At 38.3% G+C, this 19,419-nt stretch overlaps 1 protein-coding gene across 4 annotated transcripts in view; it reads right to left on the reverse strand.

Annotated features, from left to right (window-relative positions):
* CPNE4 (copine 4) overlaps nucleotides 1–19,419 on the reverse strand; it is a 225,821-nt gene that overhangs the window by 17,783 nt on the left and 188,619 nt on the right. For all 4 annotated transcript variants that reach the window (XM_053992552.1, XM_053992568.1, XM_053992548.1 and 1 more), the window contains one exon: nucleotides 5,224–5,278. In XM_053992552.1, coding sequence (XP_053848527.1) covers nucleotides 5,224–5,278 — 55 coding nt within the window. The remainder of the gene's footprint in view (nucleotides 1–5,223; nucleotides 5,279–19,419) is intronic.

Consider the following 19,419-nt stretch of genomic DNA (forward strand, 5'->3'; position numbering starts at 1 on the left):
GGATATGACAATTAAATAAACAGTACAGAGTATTTTTGCTAAGACAGGCTATAGAAATGTTTTTTTACCATTGTACAATGCCTCCTCCGCTATCTGTACATATACAGTGACAAACACCTGCAGTTTTCCATCAATGTGATGGCACCCATAAGACTCTTGGTAGAATCATAACGATACTTCCATATGCTTATGGCAAATTTTGTAGAAAAATCACATTGATTTAGCATAGCAGGTAACTTATTTCCCTCTTATTGGGATGTGATGAAATTCATCCTCATAGTATGGCCCTTGCTAAAAATATTTCTAATTTAGGCTGAAAGGAAATGAGAATTTCCTAGTTGATGAGAATTTTTGAGATTTCTTAAAAAAAAAAAATGAATTCAGATAGAAAACTCAAATCACAAACAAAAATCCTAAATTGGAATATGAAAAATAATAAATCCTCCAACATCGATAAAGCAAATTGCTGGAAAGCTTTTGAACTGTGCAAAGGCATTTTATTTAAGTTTCATTGAAACTTGTTATTCTAGTTTGACCTACACATTTTTTAAACCCCTTTAACTGAGTTTCCATTTTTTTAAAATAAGAACCTATGGGTTTTATTTTCAAATGCTGAATATGGATGCCTGAATTCTGGAAATTAATAATCCTTTTTTCTCCCTCTCTAGATTGTTGAATTCATTGAAATTAACCTTCATGTCTCAAACAGCTCCAGCTTTTCTCTATGGTGATAGTACTAGGACTATTTGACAAACAACTTGACAAATTCAGATTTTTAGGAATGCTTTCTCAATAATTTAAATAGAGATTGTCAAAAATCCATGAACAAGAGATGCATACAAGTGTAAATGCCAAAATGCACTATGTTGGACTCTTATCAGTGAATAAATTGAATGCTATTAAGCTACTGTCATTCAGAAAACTAAATATGAAATGCCTGCATATTTTGCAAAAGCTTAAGACACTAATGAATTTCAAGTACTTTTAGTCAAAAGCTATTATTTTCAGAATGCTCATTAATCAAATAGCTTGGGAGCTGGAAAGCTTGTGTTTCTCACTAAGATACATTGTACATATTTCTGCTTGGCAAAGCTGGGCCATTTATTTCCCTTTATACTTCATTTTTGTACATGCTGCCCAAGTTTCCAAGTCTAAATTCAACTTGCATGGATAAGGAGACTAATTCTGTTTTGTCCCTTGGTCGCTACACATCCTTTTTTTTTGTCAGGTTTGCACATATTTTAACCATCAATCTCCTGAAAAGTGCAGGAATCATAAAGACCACAGCACTTCTTAAGTCCCTCACCTGTCCAACAAACCAGTGCAGGTTAGGGTTGTAAAGATGGTGCCCTGTGTCTGTAACTGCAGTGAGTTTGTCTCCAGCACACATTCCCAGCAAAAGCAGGGAAGGAAGCTTTCACTAAAAATACAGAAATAACCAGGACTATCTTAAAACAAACTGCAAGTTGTTTAGTACCTATTTAGATGTCAGCTGCAATTCTCCTTTAGGAAACAGGCCTTCATTAATGGCAATCCACCTGTCATGGGGCTGACACAATTTGAACTTGCTTTTCATTTTAACAGTAAGTTTTGTGCTTCTGTGTGCTTTTTCATCTCCTTTGAGTCCTGCCTGCTAAGAAGTCAGTGTATATGGTTTGCTTTCTTTCCTCCTCTTCACTGTGACCTTTCACAGCTGTGTCTGAGTCCATATTATCTACCACCTCTTCACTTTATGTCAGACTTCTCAGATGCTCCCTTTCATTGAAAAAAAAACCAAAACCAAACAAACAAACAAAAAAAACCCCAAAATCAAAACACCAAAACAAACAAACAAAAAAACATTCTGAAAGTTTTGTATGATAGATACCCACAAGGGAAATATTTCTCTCAGAGATTTACTTAGATCAAGGAGCAGGGTGATGTGAGGTCTTGGTGGAAGAAGATCATATTGTTGAATATTAGATGAAAGATCTCTAGACTGATGAAGAATGATATATAAGGTATGTCTTGCTTCCTTCACTTTCACAGATTCCTTATGCCACTAAGAAACTGCTGGTTTTCTACTAACAGCTGAAGTGTGTCATTTGGAGGTGAGCTGAGGGAAAATAAAGTCAACACAACATAGCAGTGTGCTCTTGAAATGGAAATTTTGAAGAAAACATAAATAAAAACAAGATTTAAAGGGGTAGAACATCAAGAGATTTATAAGGAGCCTGCAGAGATAGACACTGACATAGTTGAGGATGGAAGCTGTGTTATTTAGGTTGTATGGGGATTCCATGGTTACTTAGGTACCCTTGGCAGTGGGAGTAATTTCCTCCATAGCCCAAGCAATTTGCTGTCTACTGAAAGAAATAAAAGACCAGATGCTGGAGTGCAGAGACTAACATGCTATGAGCAGGTTAGATCACTTCATTAGGACTGGAAGCTTGAAAACAGACACTCTAAATTAATGAGAAGCTAATTTATCCAAATGATAGGGTCAGAACTTAGAAGTTCTCATAATGATTCAACCTAAATTTGAAGATGTAAAATTGTTACAGTAGTGGCACTGCTCTCCTTTAGTAAAACAAATGTATGGTATGTATGGCCTGTAATAGCTGTGACTGAAAACATGAAAAGATCATTTGAATAGCATGAGATCTGCACTGTTGCTGTGGTGTCTAGCACGTTTACCATATTTTTGCAGCAGGAAATAAGAAGTTGAGGAAGAAATTTGGGAGCACTTTTTTCCTACAGTCCTTGTTACTTTAAATTTTATCTGCTGCTTCAATATGTCCTATGCATCTTTGCTATCACAAAACTAATTGTTGTTGGCTTTGAATTAAGTTTATACCAGGTTAGACTAAATTACTGAAGGATTTTCAGGTTTACAGACTTACTTAATAATGCATCTTGATGAAGGTGACTCTTCATTGTTGAAGGACATACCTTTCAATTCAGAAGTGCAGTCAAAACCAAGCAGGCCCCTAAAGTATTGATATACTTTATTTTAAGAAGCCAGATACTTTTATGGACTAGAGTAGAATATCACAGGGAGGGACTGAACAATAGCACAGATGACTGTTAACTCCTCATGCAGCTCCAGCTGGATGTGCCCATGACAGACACCAAGCTGATTATTTGTCCTCATCTGTGGCACAGAAGAGTTAGACAAGCAGGTTCTTAGACAAGAACCTGTAATGTGGTTCTTGTCTTCTTCAAAGTTTTATTATGTTTGTGAGCTGATGTCGTGTCATTTTGTCTTTGTCACTTCCTGACACAAGTTTCCAGAGCAGAGATTCAAGATGTTGCTCTGGCCTTCACCTGCATCTCCATTTACTTTGGGACTGGTTTTATTTAGTCACACATATGTAATCCACAAGCAAGCAGCCTCATCTTCTGAAGTTTACTCTTACTTTTCCTGAACTCTGCAAAGTCTGAAGGTCCTGAGTCATGTTCATTTTCTTGCTTTGAGAAGTTAGCAACAGACAAACTGTTCAGGAGAGCTCATGGTACAGGATAAGACTCTTCTTTCATGCATGGACTACTAAATTCAATGCAAGTCTCTGAGTTTCTTAAGGGCATTTGTCAGGAAAATATCCAAACACTAATTTTGCCAAAGTGGAAAATCAAATGGTGTTGGTGATTGCAGGAACAATTGGTTACACAGACCCCTGAAGTTACTTTCTGGCAAGACATCTGTTTTCCAGCTTGAAATATGGTCTCACAATCAGGTGAGAAGGATGATACTGGAGTCTAACAAAACTGGTATGTTGCCAGTAGGCTCATGTGACCTGAAGCATCAGTGCTACCAGCTGATTATTTTGGCTGAGAAGAGCAGCTTTGTGCTGGGATCTTTATCTGTCACCAGGAAACCATTGCAGCTGACACAGTAACACCTTCCTTCAAGCAGTCCTTAGATAAGGATGGCTCTCTATGACTGGAAAAGTTGTAAATTTTCCCCCATGCACCAGTGGTCACCTCACAGATGATGGAACAACCAGGCTCTGACACACCACCTTAAATAACAGTGATGGTTGTCAGCTGCTCCAGTTGGAACAAACATACAACAGACACAGATGTTCTGAGCTCATAATACCACATTAAAATGTATATCAAAGCTCTGGAAGCCATCTCTGACTTTGGAAAGCACTAACACTGGTGTTACCCTTGAGGAACAAAGCAAGGCAAAACACCTTGCCAGGCACAGGCAAGCTGAGAAAGCAATGTTGTTAAAACCTTAGACATCTGTTTGCATGACATGTATCAACTTTGCTGTACATCACTACTGTTATTCTTCTGCAGGTATCAAACCTACAAGCTGTGAGGAACACACTGTTCTAGTTCTCAGAAATGCAAGTGATTCCAAGAAGCCCAAGTCCATTTTTTTTCATCTGCTGATTCATACCTTACAAGGCTAATGCACACAATCCCTCTCAGAAATTCTTACCTGGCTTGTGTTCACCTCCCTACCTCAGCTACAGCCCAGAGACACAACCCAGAGCAGGGCTGGATGGAGTCTGCATGATTAGATGCTAATACTTCTCCTTTCCAGATAGTATCTGAGTTGCAGAGTGCCCATCTAGATTTTGGTTACTTATCAATGCAGAACTACTCTTCTGACCACACAACCTCTGTAAAACAAAAGATTTGAATTTCTATTTATTTCTTCTTGGGCATTTCTCTGTTGGATGCTCCTTCTTTTACTTCACTGTTTTCACTCCAAGCCTACCAGATGGCATATTTATGCTCACAATTGCAGCATCACTCTCTTTTTGTTTTGTTTTGGGTTTTGCTTGGTTTTGTTTTGTTTGTTTGTTTTGTTTTGTTTATAAATATCACTTCTCTCTAGCACGGCTACATGCTTTTGTACTTCTCTTCCTGGTATTGACTGTGTCCACCATGACACAGAAATTTGCCGCAGAGCAAAAATCTTTTCAAGTCTTTATTTTCAGGAAGAAGTTTAACAAGGGATGCTCAAAACATCATTTCTCCTCTTAGCATCCACTAACAAAGTTTTGCCAATACCATAAAATATTTTGGGTGTCGTCAAACAATTATTTTAAGTCTAGCCTTGCCTGATTTCTGGTTTCAGCGAGGTATCACTGGGTGAGAAAGCCAGATGGAAGAAAACAAGCAGAGGAACTGTTCCTGTTTGCGGCTGCCTTGCCTTTCACCATTTCTCCCTTATTTTGTGCCTTGTAACTCAAGGAAATGAGAAAATTACACTTAGGCACCTACTTTGTATTCTGGGGGTATTCTTGCTCCAAATCCAAAGGCTGGAAACATTTTGTCACTGGAAAAGAATGAAAAAAAATGTATGAGTACCCATAGAGAAATGTCATTACAATAAACATTTATTCCTCTGTATGCATTCATGAGAAAGGCAAAGCAGCACAATAGCACAGAAATGGCTTTTAAGTCAAGTGATGGCAGACTGGAAGAGTACTGGATTGGAGAAGTAGGGTTGTGTGCTGATCACAGAGAGTAGGGGGGGTGTTATGGAAGATTTCTCAGGTGAGCTCCTAGTACTTTTGGGCAGCTAAAATCACTTGGAGAATACTGAGATCAGGATGCCTTGTACTTCCCGCACAAATGCAATAACCAGTCTGTATAACCCACTCTTTTGCATTACCAGGCTGAAGCAAGAGAGTTTGTTGACTGGACAGCCTGTAACAACATTTATTTCATATCAATACGGACGTGCTCCCCCAGCTCAGAAAATGGGTCTAGCGAAGATATGACTCAGATTAAAAGTGTTTACAAATTTGGGTTCTTACAGTTTTCCAGTTGCTCAAAGGGGAATTCCTAAAATATCTGAAAGGGGCAATTTCATGTTCCCAAACCTACAAGTTCTGTAAAACTTTCCACCTGCATCTTTAGCAGTTCCTCTAAAACATGAGATTATTTTAATTAGGCGTAGATTGACTGATAACCTGCCAAAATGCCTTGGCATGGTCAGTTTGCTTTCAGAGACTACAGTGAGGTTATTCTACCCAGTTAGATCTGCAAGAGAAAAAATACCTGATTCAGAGAACCTGGAAACTTCAAGGCTGTTAATACCCTTTCAGAAATGCAATAATGTCTCACACAGCCCACATGCTGTCAAGCTGCCTCTTCCCAGATGGCAAAGTGGAAAACAACAACCTGCAAGGAATGTCTTGTCCCTGAGTCAGCAAAGCACTTGATCGTACACTTGAGGTTAACAATTCACTCAAACATATGCTTAATTCCAGACATATCCTAAGTCTCACTGATGTCACTGAACTGTACTCCAGTCCTCTGATGAATCAGACTAAGTTTACCCTAATTTAATTACAGGGTTTCACGGTCCTTGGAAAAGTTGAGTTCCAACTACCATGATTGGAACTTTTAAAATTTCCCAGGAGAGGCCAGCAGCTTCAATATTTTTGGTGTAGTTCAAGAGATGGCCACTCCAAGTATCAACTGAATAATTCACATCCCAGATATACTCCAAAAAGATAACCACCCATTAAAGCTGCTTGGTTCTTTTGTCTGGCATAGGCTGTTAAAGGCACCATGATATTTCTGATACAACCTAAAGAAAAACTTAAAGCAGAACTGTGTCCCCACTGCTGCATAAATCTTGGGAGCACAGTTCTGTGTACCATATGTTATGCCATGTGACAATGGATCTTGGAAAGGAAGACTAACATCATTTGCATGGTAATGAAACATTTTTTTTCCCAAGAGATGTCAGAAATGAAGTAGCTGCTGACATTCGATGCTAACCACCTGCTGATAGCATTCTCTTTGATTAAACACTTCTGGAAGTGGGAAAGCCCTTACAAATGGATGCAGGGAATTCTGGCACACACTTTGAGGGCAAGAAATAAGAAACCATTAGAAAAGAATCTGAGGGCGGGGGGGAAATCTTGTTTTACATAAATGATTAATTGATGGCTGGATTAGAAAATCAAACTCTGTGGAGCTGCAGTTAATTGATTTGGGGCAAGAACAAACAAAGACTAAAAAAGAATTTCACTTAGAATTTTACTTAGGTAGAACATAAGTGTCTAAGTTCAATGTTGGCAGCAGTTATACAACTGGGAGATGCCTGAACCCATCCAGTGCCTGAATTCTACTGCAGTGTTTCTGGAGTGTAGACAAGTGTAGTCACTCTTGTATCTACAGCTCCATCTTCTGCTCTGCAGCAATTCAGAGACAGCAATAAGTCATTCCTCCAGCAGCCTGGATTCTCCTTCTGGTGGCAAGACTCCCACATTCCCAGTCACACAGTGGCACAGCCCCCACTGTTATTCTGCACCCAGAATACCTTACCTCCACAGTCAGGACACTTGTCTTTATGTTAGAATCTCCCACATCTCCTTTTTGAGAAAGTGCAACCATTACACTGTGAAAGAGTGAAGCAGGATCATGTACCCCCTCAGGATGGGGTTCCATATGGCTGTTTTTAGAGGGAAGTACATGAACTCTAAGAGAGGAGGGGTGTCCTGGGGTCTTCTGTTCTTAGTACTTTCTGTTGTCTCAGCCAGAATAGCTCCACACTCTCATTAGGTAACCAGAATTTACACCCATACCTCTGGTAATCTGATTTAAGTTGCTAGGACCAATGAATCAACTCTCATGTGATATTTGAGCTTGATTTTTAAGGTAAGAAGGGAAACTTTTGACACTCATGACATCCCTTGCATAAAAAAGATCACCATGTCATCCCCTGACCACATCTCAGAAATTGCAGCTGATAGCTTTCAGAATAAAAATAAAATTTAAATGTATGGAATACTTTCCACTTTGTGCTATCACACAAAACAAAGTGTTTAGCTAATACAAAGGTCTCACTCTTTAGTAAATGAGCAGTTTAATGGCTCAGCGGTTTTTTTACAATATAACCCCCAATAGTCTTCCCTTCCACCCTTCACTTGATCACATGAGAAACAAATCCACCAGCTGAACCTGCTGCCCTCATTCTGCTCGTCCTGCACGACTGAGACACAGCAGGGAAAAGGTGACCCAGAAGCTCAGACAAGAACTCTCTCACTCCCAGGATAATCCTTTTAATGGTGTGACAGAGCTGCTCTAAAGGACCCAGGGCTATCAGGGCAGCATGCAGAAGAAAGCAGAGCAGCTTCCCAGCTTCGGGAAGCTATGTCAAGGGTTAGGCCATCCAGGGGCTTAAACTACAGTCAGAAAATGAAAAGAAGGTTTTCTTCTGCCTCAGGGGTGAATCACATGCATCAGAGACTCCAGCCCTATTTCCCAGCCTGGCATTTCAGTAGGAAAGGGATCTGCTCTAATGGCTTTTCTTTGTAATTTAAACTCACTTGAAAGAAGAAAAGTGAGAACCAGTTTTCTTTTTCTTCATAGTGCTTGCTCAGACATTTGGGTGTCATTTATAGCAGGAAATAGGCCTGTGACCCTGGCTGAAGCAATGGGACATAGCCACAGACATGATCTGTGAGCACCCTCGCTGGTGCAGCACTGGCTCCTGCCAACCAGCACCCCTAGAGACTTCCCAGGGACAGTGCTGGGTCTGATGGCCTCAGACCAAACCTCAGGGTTTTGGTTTTGTATTTTTCAGATTCTGTGCTGCTTTGGTGTGTAGTTCTGAGCTTCATGCTGGGGGATGGTAAGCTCTCTTTGCAGAGTGGGTAGACAAAACAATTCCTTCTCTAGCTGGGGACCAAGGACAACCAATCCAAATCTCAGGCCCAAGAGCATAAACAATGGTGGAATGAAGAGAGAAAAACAAGAAGGATGGGACTTCATAATCTAAAGCTATAACTGGACACTTAACTCCAATATGCAAATGCTCCAGAACTTAGGAAAGTGAGAGACCTCATGACCTGTCATCCATTTTGTGACCATTTTGGGTTCATCTTGGGTGTAGCCTTCACTGGGCTCTTCTACTGCCCAAGGTGTATCCATTGAGGCCTTTTAATAAATACCTGCTTTATTCTTTAACTCTGTCTAGCCTCTGTTCTAGGTCAGCCTTCACAAGGCATCAGGTCCAGCTGTGACTGACACTGCTTCCAATTCAGTTTGGGCATCACCAGTTTGTACTGGGAGGAAGAAAGCTGAGACACAAGGACATGGGCAGTGTCATGTCCTTGGCCTCAAGTAACCTCAGGACCTTTGACTTGTTTTGTTTAAAGATGGCCAGTGTCCTTGGCACATAAAAGGAGACTGCCTGCACTGTCCTGCTGATAAAGATTGGTAAAGGGAAAGGATGGCAGAGAAACATGCAACTGGAAAAATAAAACTGGTTCTCTAGAACCTGAAACTTACAGAATCCAGTAAGAAAAAGAGGACTGTGACTTGGCAGAATGTTTACAAAATTACTCCATCAGGTCTACTTCACCTTTTATATTTGTTTTACATAGGTTCCCTTGAAAATTTAAATGTGGCATAACTTTTAAAAAGCTGAAGTACTTGACATGAAGATCAAAAAAGCAAAAGCATCAGACTCTGAATTTTATACCCGGTTATTTAAGGACCATGAGTCGTCATGCAAGCATAGATGTATGTGACTTCTGATACTTTTTCAGTCAAACATGCGTATATTACTGAAAGATACCCAAGACTGAGCATATCTATGTTATACCCTGAAAGAAAAATCAGGGAGAGGGTTCAGGTTCAGTGTTCATATTGATCAATGTAAATTAATGCATACAGAAATTAATTGTCAGGGCTCCAAGACTGCAGTCTTCTGAACAGAAATACAACCACTTAGAAAAATGTTTGTCAGTAACCTCATAGCAGAGGTTATAACACTTAGCAGAAAATAATATCTGAAAAATATCCCATATTGTCCTTTTGGGACATTGCTCAGTTTTAAATACCCATCTTTCAAGCTATCTAGTGGAAGCAGAGCAAGAGCAATGACAAATCAAAACACTAACAGGGGCAGAGAGAAGAGAGATATCACTGAGGTGTACTGCACATACAGGAAAAGAGATGAATAGAGGTAATACTACAGTTTTGTAAATTGGTAGAAGTGATACAGATAATGATCCTGTTTTCTATTTCACTAGGAAGCCTAGTGCTAGTGGAAGGAAAGAAATATGCCTATTATAAAGAGACAAAATAATGAACATTTCAAAATCCTGTCTCATTAACCCCTGGTGCCTTCTGACATGGAGTATCATTGAAACCAGGGTATTACATTTACTCTGAAAAGGATTTGCTATTCCTATTAATGAGATGGAGGTAGGTAAAATTAATTAGTCAGACATTAAAGACATTTTGCAACCTCCTCGGAAGCCTCAGGTCAGACGATGCTTCAGCTATTCAGCAGTGCAGCAATACCTGTATTCAAAAAGGTTGTCAGGACTATGCTCTCTGAAAATCAGTTGCTTTTAAAGACTGAAATTTGGAATCTGGGTTCTTAATTGTATGGAGAAAAAAAGGCTTAAGCCATTCTATATTAATTCTGAATTTATTAATTCTGAAAGATTAACTCCTAGCTAGCCACTTACACAACTTGTTCGGGACTGATTTTATTGGTTCCCATTAAAGCCCCTTGGTATGTAGCTATAGCTGTCCTTAAGTTAATTCTCCTGAATTCAATACAGCATTTGTATGGATGCTACTTTACTGACCTTGGAGACCACAGCATGAAAACCTGCTCACTTTATGCTAGAGCAACACAGTAGCACAAACAGTACTGATGATGCAGTGAGTGGGGGGAAGGAAAAAACACGGAGTGAGGAGTGAAAAACAGTAAGAGCTCACTTTTAGTAGAAACAAATAAGAAAAATAAAAGCATAAACCGGATGCTTTCCAATTTCACTGTTCTCAAAATCTGGCTAGGCGGTATAAACATGGTGGGATTTTAGATTTTTGCTCTTCAGGTTTTCCAAACTTTTCCTTATTCAACCTTGCTCAATATGGGGATGTAATCTCACAAATACCTGACAAGCTGAAATTTACAGCTTGCAAGGAGAATACCAGACTAGAATCCCTGGATATTAAGCTGTCACTTGTAATTTTGGTCTTAGGTCAGATCAGAACTACCAGGGAGATATTTTAAAAGTACTGGAGGCAGCAAAATCAATTATTTTGCCTTTCATTTTCAATTCCAGTCTTAAAAGAATAAACTGTGGATCCTCTCTGCATGACATACTTTTTTCATTATGAAATCAGATAATTTTCCTCTGTTAGTAAGAAATTTCAAATTGGCAAAATTAAAAAGGGAGGTGTGTTACACATGTAATTGAAAAAGGTGTGACTATGAGGAGAGAAAGAAGGAGGGGAAAGGGGCACAGAAAGAGGAAGGAGGAGAACAGCTCGGAAAAGGTAAAGGAAAAAGACAGAAGAGAAAACAGCAAACACCACAAACAAAATAGAGCTATCTGTAAACTCAATTAAAATTGTAATCTTTCATGTACAGGGAATGAACTGGAAGACGACAAGCTGAATTGTTTCTTTTCTAAAGCATATGAATGAATCATGTTCTGAGTATATTATTTAGTACTTATCTGACAAGGGCTTGATGCCAGCAAATTCTGAATCATAACAGCTTACAGGGATTAACAGCAGTTCCAAAGAAAATACAGAAATAATTTGAAATATTTAAACATTTTCAGCTCCCGCTTTGCAAGCAGACCTAGGCAAATAAAGGACATGATCTGGCATGGGGATGATCCTTAAGGTCCCTTGCAACCCACGCCATCCCATGATTCTGTGATCAAATAGGGTTAAATAAAACCATTTCAGTTGAAGGAACCAGAGCCCATCCATTTCACCACTTGCAGTCTTGCACCTGTGCTCCTCCAGGATGCAGAGCCAGGCTGTGGTCCAGCTCTCAGCCTGCCCCAGTCAGATTCAGAAAGACCAGTTCGGAGTTCAGCAGTAGCAGTGTTTTCACCCACTGACCTGGATTCTTCCCTAAGGGATTGCTTCTCTGTCACCACATTTTCACTGTGTGGTTATGTCTGGTTTAATACAACCACATCCCTGGTTTTGGCCAGGTTACTGTGTGTTGCATCAAGCTTGCCCTGTGCCTAACACAGCTTGGCGTTCAGTCCATAATGCACAGGGAGTTCCAGTGGAGTAGCAAGGATGATTATCATACATCTTGGTCACAAAAGAGGTCTGGGAGCATGCAAATAAATGGTAAATCACTGCAACAGTACATCATCGTCTGGACTGTCACAGAGATGCTACGTCATTGGGTGCGAAATCCTGACATTAAAATTCACTCATTATCTTTAATTACAGGTCTCAGGCACCTTAGGGGAGCTGGAATCTGCTGAATACATGCTGTCATGTAATTGTGTTTCAAAAATATGAAGCAAGCTTGTCTCACCTGAGGCAGAAATAGTTAATGAAGCAGGGGAATACAGATTCCCTGAAGCTAACCACCAAAAGGCATCAACTCATGAAATAACTAACAAAGCCAAATCCAGGTACAATGGATTTAAACTTCCCCTTGCTAACATTAAAAGAATTGCAAAAGAAGCTCTGCAGGGCAAAAATACCAAGTAAACTCAGAAATTCATAGGCTGTGGAATACACACAGAAAAAGTCACTAGAGCTTTAGGGAGGAGTAGGTTAAGCAAAAGGAAATGGCAGCGAGATCTATCACTTGCTAGAAGGCTAGCCTAATAAAATAACATACTCAGGAAGGTGAGACAAAATGTCAAGCTTCCCTGCAAGATAACAAATAAATTGCAATGACCTGATTTATGCCTACATGAATGACCCAATTCAGTAAAATGCATCTTGAAAAAGAAATGGGACTCTACAACTGGGAATAAACTAGGAAAGGAGATGCTACAAGAGGCTACAACGAGTTGTCTTTAACTTCTCAAACTCGGCAGTTTTCAGACAGTCTTTTATTTTAAGGGATTGGCATATGTCTCTAAACCTTCCAAAACACTAACTCTATATACAGTGATTTGGCTTTTCTGTGGGATTATGAATAGAAAACTGTACCATCGCTGAAAAGGTAATTCTCACACAAACTGTAATCTCAGATGTTTAAAATCCGACATGTCTTGAAGGCTACACTGCAGGCAGGAGGCTGAATTCCATCAGGTATGGTACAGGTTGTGAAGAACCCCAGACTGAACAGTGATGGGGCCCAGCCCTCCTAAACCACAAGTGTGTACTGCACTAGGCAACCACAAGAACAAAAGATTTGCTACCACATATGCACATAATTCTGTCCTTTTTTACAAATTACATTGAAAAGGGTTGGTAAAAGATCTTGCTCTGCAACAACTTTATATCAGAAAATATCTGTCCATAAGGGATGTGCTGGGAAGAGGGGATAACAGGACTGCATTGACATATACATATATATATAGAGAGGGCTGATGGGAGAGGAATTCTCATCAAATGCTCTCAAAGTACAAATGAACTTTCTAGGATGAGCAGGATAAAACCTTTATAGAGATGATACAGTGACTTAAAGTGATCAAATGATGTAATTTTACCAAAATTGGAATGAAATTAAGTCAAAATGAAGAACACTAACAAAAGAAGTTAGAGCAATACCATAATTGAAGTGTATTGGTGACTACACACATTCAGCTAGGCATCACTGAATATGCACGAGGAAACAGGCTACTATCTTCTGTTCATCTGATAATTTGGGATCTCTGACCAAGGTCAATTTCACAGTAATTTGGAGGTGATACTAAGATAATAAATGCAACCTAATTCACAAGAATTGTCTAGCTTTAACTGAGAGCAATTAGATACATAAACCTGTCAAGGTCAACTTAGGCATGGTGTTCATTTACCCCACAGATGGGTTTCCAAATGTGAATAATTCTCAGCTATACCCCACTATAATGGAATGGTTGACTAAACTAGTTATATCCTTAACAATGCAAGGAGGAAAGTAACGCTTCTGAAATTGTGGAAATGATTGCATTGACTAAAGGTGCACTAGATAAGTATCAAATGGCATCAGTGAAAATGACAACAGAAATTGCTCCTTTACTTATGCGTATTTACTTCTTGTTTACACAGATGTATGGTTTCTACAGCAGTAGGTGGAATGCAATTTTTGCAGGGATTTACATGTCATGTAGTTTTCTTCAGGAAGGACTTTTGACAGTGGAATCCCTACAGTACCAGTTTGCACAGTTGCAGAAAAGTGTCAAGTACTGCACTGACCAATGCTCTTCAGAGAAGGTTTCAAGCTAAACTGAGAAATAGTACAGACTGCACAGAAAAGCCATGTAGAAGATTCAGATTTTCAGGTTTCTACCAGCTGACAGAATGCAGCAGAGGTCTGAAAAGCATTTGGAGAAAGCTGCAGCTAAGCAGTTTCTTAACAAAAGAAAGCTGGAAGGGACTGCTTGTGGTTGGTGCATAGGAATTGAGTTCCTAGGAGAAGGGAGAAAAGGCACAAAGAAGACACAAAGATGAACACTTGGCAATAGAAAAGGCAGAGCTGTAAGAATTGACAGGATCTGCCTAGATAAGGGCCTGCATAGATGTGTATAAATGTGTATGCATGTGTTTATATACCCGCACACGTTTGTATGTATGTACATTTGCAAAAGAAGCCATTATGAAGTCATCTTCCCAACACAGCTGGTGTATGAGACTAATTCTCCTGTACTGATTCTTGGGATAAAAAGTGGTGATTGTGGAAACCCCTTGGTGATGTGGGAACCCTTATGTGGCAGCAGTCTACAAATGACAGGTTCTACAAGGTCAAATACTGAATATATGTTTGTATTCATTATGTAATGGTGCCAGTCTAGGTCCTCAGCTGTTAAATCCAAGGATTTTCGCTGCAGTTTGAAAATGGAAACTATGAGTGATTCCTTTTGGTCAGTGCAGATCTAGACCTGGGTTATCCAAACACTTCAGAACATGTTTACCCACACCTCAGCTTGTTGACAAACATAAGCTACAAGTTTTTCTGTACAAGTTACTGTTTCTCAATTCTTCTTTTGTTGTATGTCTATGCAAATTTGGTCCTTTTAAAGCACTAAATAAAAAGATGCATGTCTTTTCCCTGAAGATTTTTAAACTTGTTTAGATATGCTAATCAGCTTTTTTGCTAAACAGCCTCCAGAAAGGTTGTTTCTGTAATTAAAGTGATAAAGAGAGATGCTTAATAATTAAGCATATTTTTATTTATTGATCTACATGAGTAGATAAAATTTTAACATCTACAGCTCTATGTAGGAAGTTCATGAAATATTTAATGTCAGATATAGTGCCAGTAATTCTAGGCATCATTCTTTTGCTTCAGTTTTAATGAACTACTATTGTACTACTATCACAATCAAAGCAAGTTTCTGTTTTTCTCTTTGTGTCTGGCAAAATTACTTCAAGGTACTTAAGACAGATCCTTCCAGTCAAGGTAGCTTTCTGAGTCTTCATCCACAAACCCAGACAGAGCTTCAGGATGAAGTGACCTGTTAAGTGATTCTTGGACATAAGCTTCTGATTACTAAAGAAAGGTGCAAACTCTGGGATATCTCTCCACTTGAAGCCTTAATTGAAACCACAGAATTTAAGTATGGATTGATATTTGTATTTGGGAGTAATTGCATTGATTTATATATGATTTCCATAACAGATACTGTGTTACAAATCCCTTGTTCTCTTTCCCCTCCCCAACTGCCCTCTGCTGGTACCTCAGGAAAAAAATATTTCTGGGACAGTTGGAACTCCTCAGGCTGATATTTTTTTCACTTCTTAGATCTACACCAAAAGCAACATGCTGGGCTGGGAACTCCGGTCCTTTTATTTTCTCCTTTCCTTTTTTTTCCTTCTAAAATTTTAAGTGCAGTTTACAGAGAAGGAAGGGCTTATGTACAGTTTTCAATCATAGTGAACATACTTGCTCAGGCCTAAAATATGAAAAAGAAACTATAAAGAGCAATTTTTGCATTTAATCAGCAACTGCTGCCATTCATTGTTTGCAGAAGGCAATGATGCAACTCAGACTGACTTCAGGAGCTTTGTGTCTTTTGTGGAATGTGGCCTAGCTTCTAAATTTTCATTCTTAAGTATTTTGTAGAGCTCTACACATAAATAATTTCTGCCCTTTGCAGGAATAATGTGCTCTTTGCTCATTAATGGCCTTTGGGGAGGTTGCTAGTCAAGTATGTTTTACACAAGCAGTTTATTTGTTAACATACAATCTCAGTGTGAATGTCATTTTCAAGGAGCTACTTGAGGATTTAGAGTTAAGGAGACTATTTGCCTAAATGAAAAGAAAACATTAGTGTCAGGAAAGAGAAGTTTATCTTCCACATGTTTCAAAGGTTCTTGAAAGTGAAGAAAAATCTGCAGTATCTTTAAAAGTGAATGAATTAACAGAGATATTTAAAATAATTAAGAACTAAGACTATTTTGAAACAAATTTTGAATGAAACGAAGATAAATTTGACAGGATTTTACAAAACTATGTGGTCAAATACATGGAATCATGCATTGAGTGCCTAGATAAGAATGGGGATGGCCCATCAAGAATAGGAAGCTCCACAAATATCCAATGCAGTAAATGCTTTTGCATTTGATAATGCAGTAAAAGCATTTGATAAAGTACATCTAATCTTGTCTTTTTCAATGAATGAGTATTGATTTGACCACACAAAACCAAATTCTCCTACTTGTTTGTGAATGCTTTTTATTAATCCAATGAAGAATCTGAATGTATGCACAAACGTAAAACTAGGTGTAGGAAAAAAAAAATCAAAAAAATCAGCCAGGTAAATGGGAGACAGTGGACATTTGTGTGGGAGGCAAACAATTCAAGTTCAAATTCAATAAAACTCTTAATTCCATGTAGTGCCAGCTATACTTTGCATAATACCTCAGGATTTGCTTGAGTCAGACTGAATTCAATGGGATTAGATAATAAGCTCTAGTGTCTTGCTGATTCAAAACAGAAGTTTTAATGCAAAGATAAATATTTAATGTAATTTAATGAGATTCTTAATAAGCACAAGCAAAAGAAAAACTACTAACTGCAGAAATCAGATTTAAAAGTGAGGAGCAGATTTGCAAGACCTGCCATGGGCTTCACCCACAATAACATCATTAAAATCTGCAATAATGTAAGATCATTTAGGAAGTGTTTCAGCCTTTAGCATTGTGTACAAGGAAAACATTTATCCTTGCAAACAAGCTATTTGCAGTCCCATTCCAGCCCATTTTTCCTTTGATAGAAACAGCAATCACTGCAGAATGAAAGATGAGCTACACTCATGGCTACTTGCTTGCATTCCAGCACCAGTAAAACAAATCATTAAGATCAAAGCACCAGCCATTTTAATAAACTGTGAGCACTGTTATTGTGGCTTATGGCTTTGTTCTGCACAAAGGGAAGATGTAAACAGCACAAAAGACAAATCAATTTTTTTTTTTTTTTACTGAATGGCTCTGTATTAACACTAAGTATTGTACATACATAAGTATATTTAATAGCTCTATGTTATATGCATATCTATATATTAATGTACACACGAGTAGAACTCTAGTTTTATATACAAAGAGGTAGTTCAGGTCCTGACTTGCAGTCAGGACATGGCCAGACATTATGCTGGGACAAAAGGGGAAAGCAAATGTTCCCTGATTCCCCAGTTTAGCCATAAGCTTCTCTGGCTTCCAAAATGGTGTTGTTGTTCCATGCCAATCAGGGTGCAGTTTTATGGTACAAATTGAAAAGCTTTGGGGAGGAACTGCCATGCAGAACAAGACACATTCAAAATTTTTATAGAACTTAAGAGAGCTTCATGGCTTTTATAAGATTTTAGTCACAGATCCTTTATTTCAATTGTTGAATGAGTTTGCCTTTCCTCATATCTGGGTATTCAACCAGCAACAACACACCTGCCACCTGCCCTTGGAAAACAGCATTCTCTTGCAGGGATCTCCACCAGGCTCCAAAACAAATGGGTGACCAAAACTATTGTTCAATCAGAGTTGTTGAAGCTTAGAAGACCTAAGCCAGCACAGAGAGTTTGATTTACCCTAACTGTCTTAAGTAAACTTGCTAACTCATTGTGCAAAACATGTAGAGGGAATATACATATTTACAGTGGTGAGCAACTGATTTTTCAGCATCCTGGCTAGGCTGGTATTGCTGGTCACCAGAAACCATTTTATTTGACTTCTGATACAGAAAACTCAATACAGAAATTACTGAGGTAAAACAATAAACATGAAACGATACAGAAGCAGATCTTTTAATATTAAGCACTTTAGTGCCCAGTGATTTTTCATCATTTTCCCCTGTTTCTCTGTGCTAAAAAAGGTGGACTGGACTTGCACAATTTCAAGGTAAAATTGCACCAGTTATGTAACTTTTAATGTAAAAGAAAGTGTCTGAAAATATTTAAACAGAAATACATATTTCTCACTTATTACTTCGTGAGGTTGTTTTTAAATATTCATGAGTCATTTATCTTAAAATAAATTATTCTCCATGAAGCTGTTTGCTTATTTTCAAGTTTTTAATGTGTTTTCCCCTTTCCAGTATTTCTAACTGCATTTTAGAACCTAATTCCTTTAAACTAATGAATAGTTCTCCTTCCTCTATGATCCACTGCTGCTGTTGCTTAGCCACTGGTTATATCACCTGCATACTCTATCTTCACTCTTATGAAAAACGTTTTTATAGCCTGAAACAATGCTACCATATAGATAAAGTATTAAGTATTTTGTGCAGGTGAATAGCTCTTCCATTTCCCTTATCATTATCAGATTGGCCTATTCCTACAGGACTGCAGCAATTCTACAATCAGGATAATAATCACTGTCTCTCTCATTCTCTGAATATTGCTGATAAAAGAACGAATCTCATTCTTTCACGCTTTACTATGCAAAACAGTGCTACTCATTTAACTGTTTCAGGAATATCTGAATCATATGGATAAAAGTGCTCTTGGATGATCAGGGTTTATTCTACTGTACCTAGAGATGTGAGGTAACACTTAATTTGGAGCATTAATTGCTTACAGATGCATTATGTTAGGCTGTTATGTACAGAAACCTAGATTATGAGAAGATTTGGCTTGATTGATCAAACTAGCTAGAGTTTATAAAAGAAAATTTTGCATTTTGAGTGTAGTCTCTCTATGTTATTACTTGCCAATCCAATTCCTCCTACAACATAAATAAATTTGAATGTTTCTAACGAAGGAAGTATTTTAATTAATAAACATACAGGGTGTTTTTTTTACAATTAATAAAAACCAGTCTGCTTATATAAGTAGCAAAAGTACATAGAATTCTACGGCTCTACTATTGGAATGCAAAAAGTATTGCAAACAACAGATTTTACATTACTCATCTATTCTTTCATTTGATGCAAATACAATCTAGATGGAAATAGATGCAAATGCATCTATTCTTTAATTTAATGCAATTAATCCTGAGACCGAGGTAAAATCACTCTATTTTTCTTGGTTTGGACTGAAATCAGCCAGTTCTGCCTATTTGAGATAATTGATGGGTACAAACTATAAAACT

The sequence above is a fragment of the Vidua macroura genome, chromosome 1 (genome assembly GCF_024509145.1).
Source record: "Vidua macroura isolate BioBank_ID:100142 chromosome 1, ASM2450914v1, whole genome shotgun sequence".
Classification (NCBI taxonomy): Eukaryota; Metazoa; Chordata; class Aves; order Passeriformes; family Viduidae; genus Vidua; species Vidua macroura.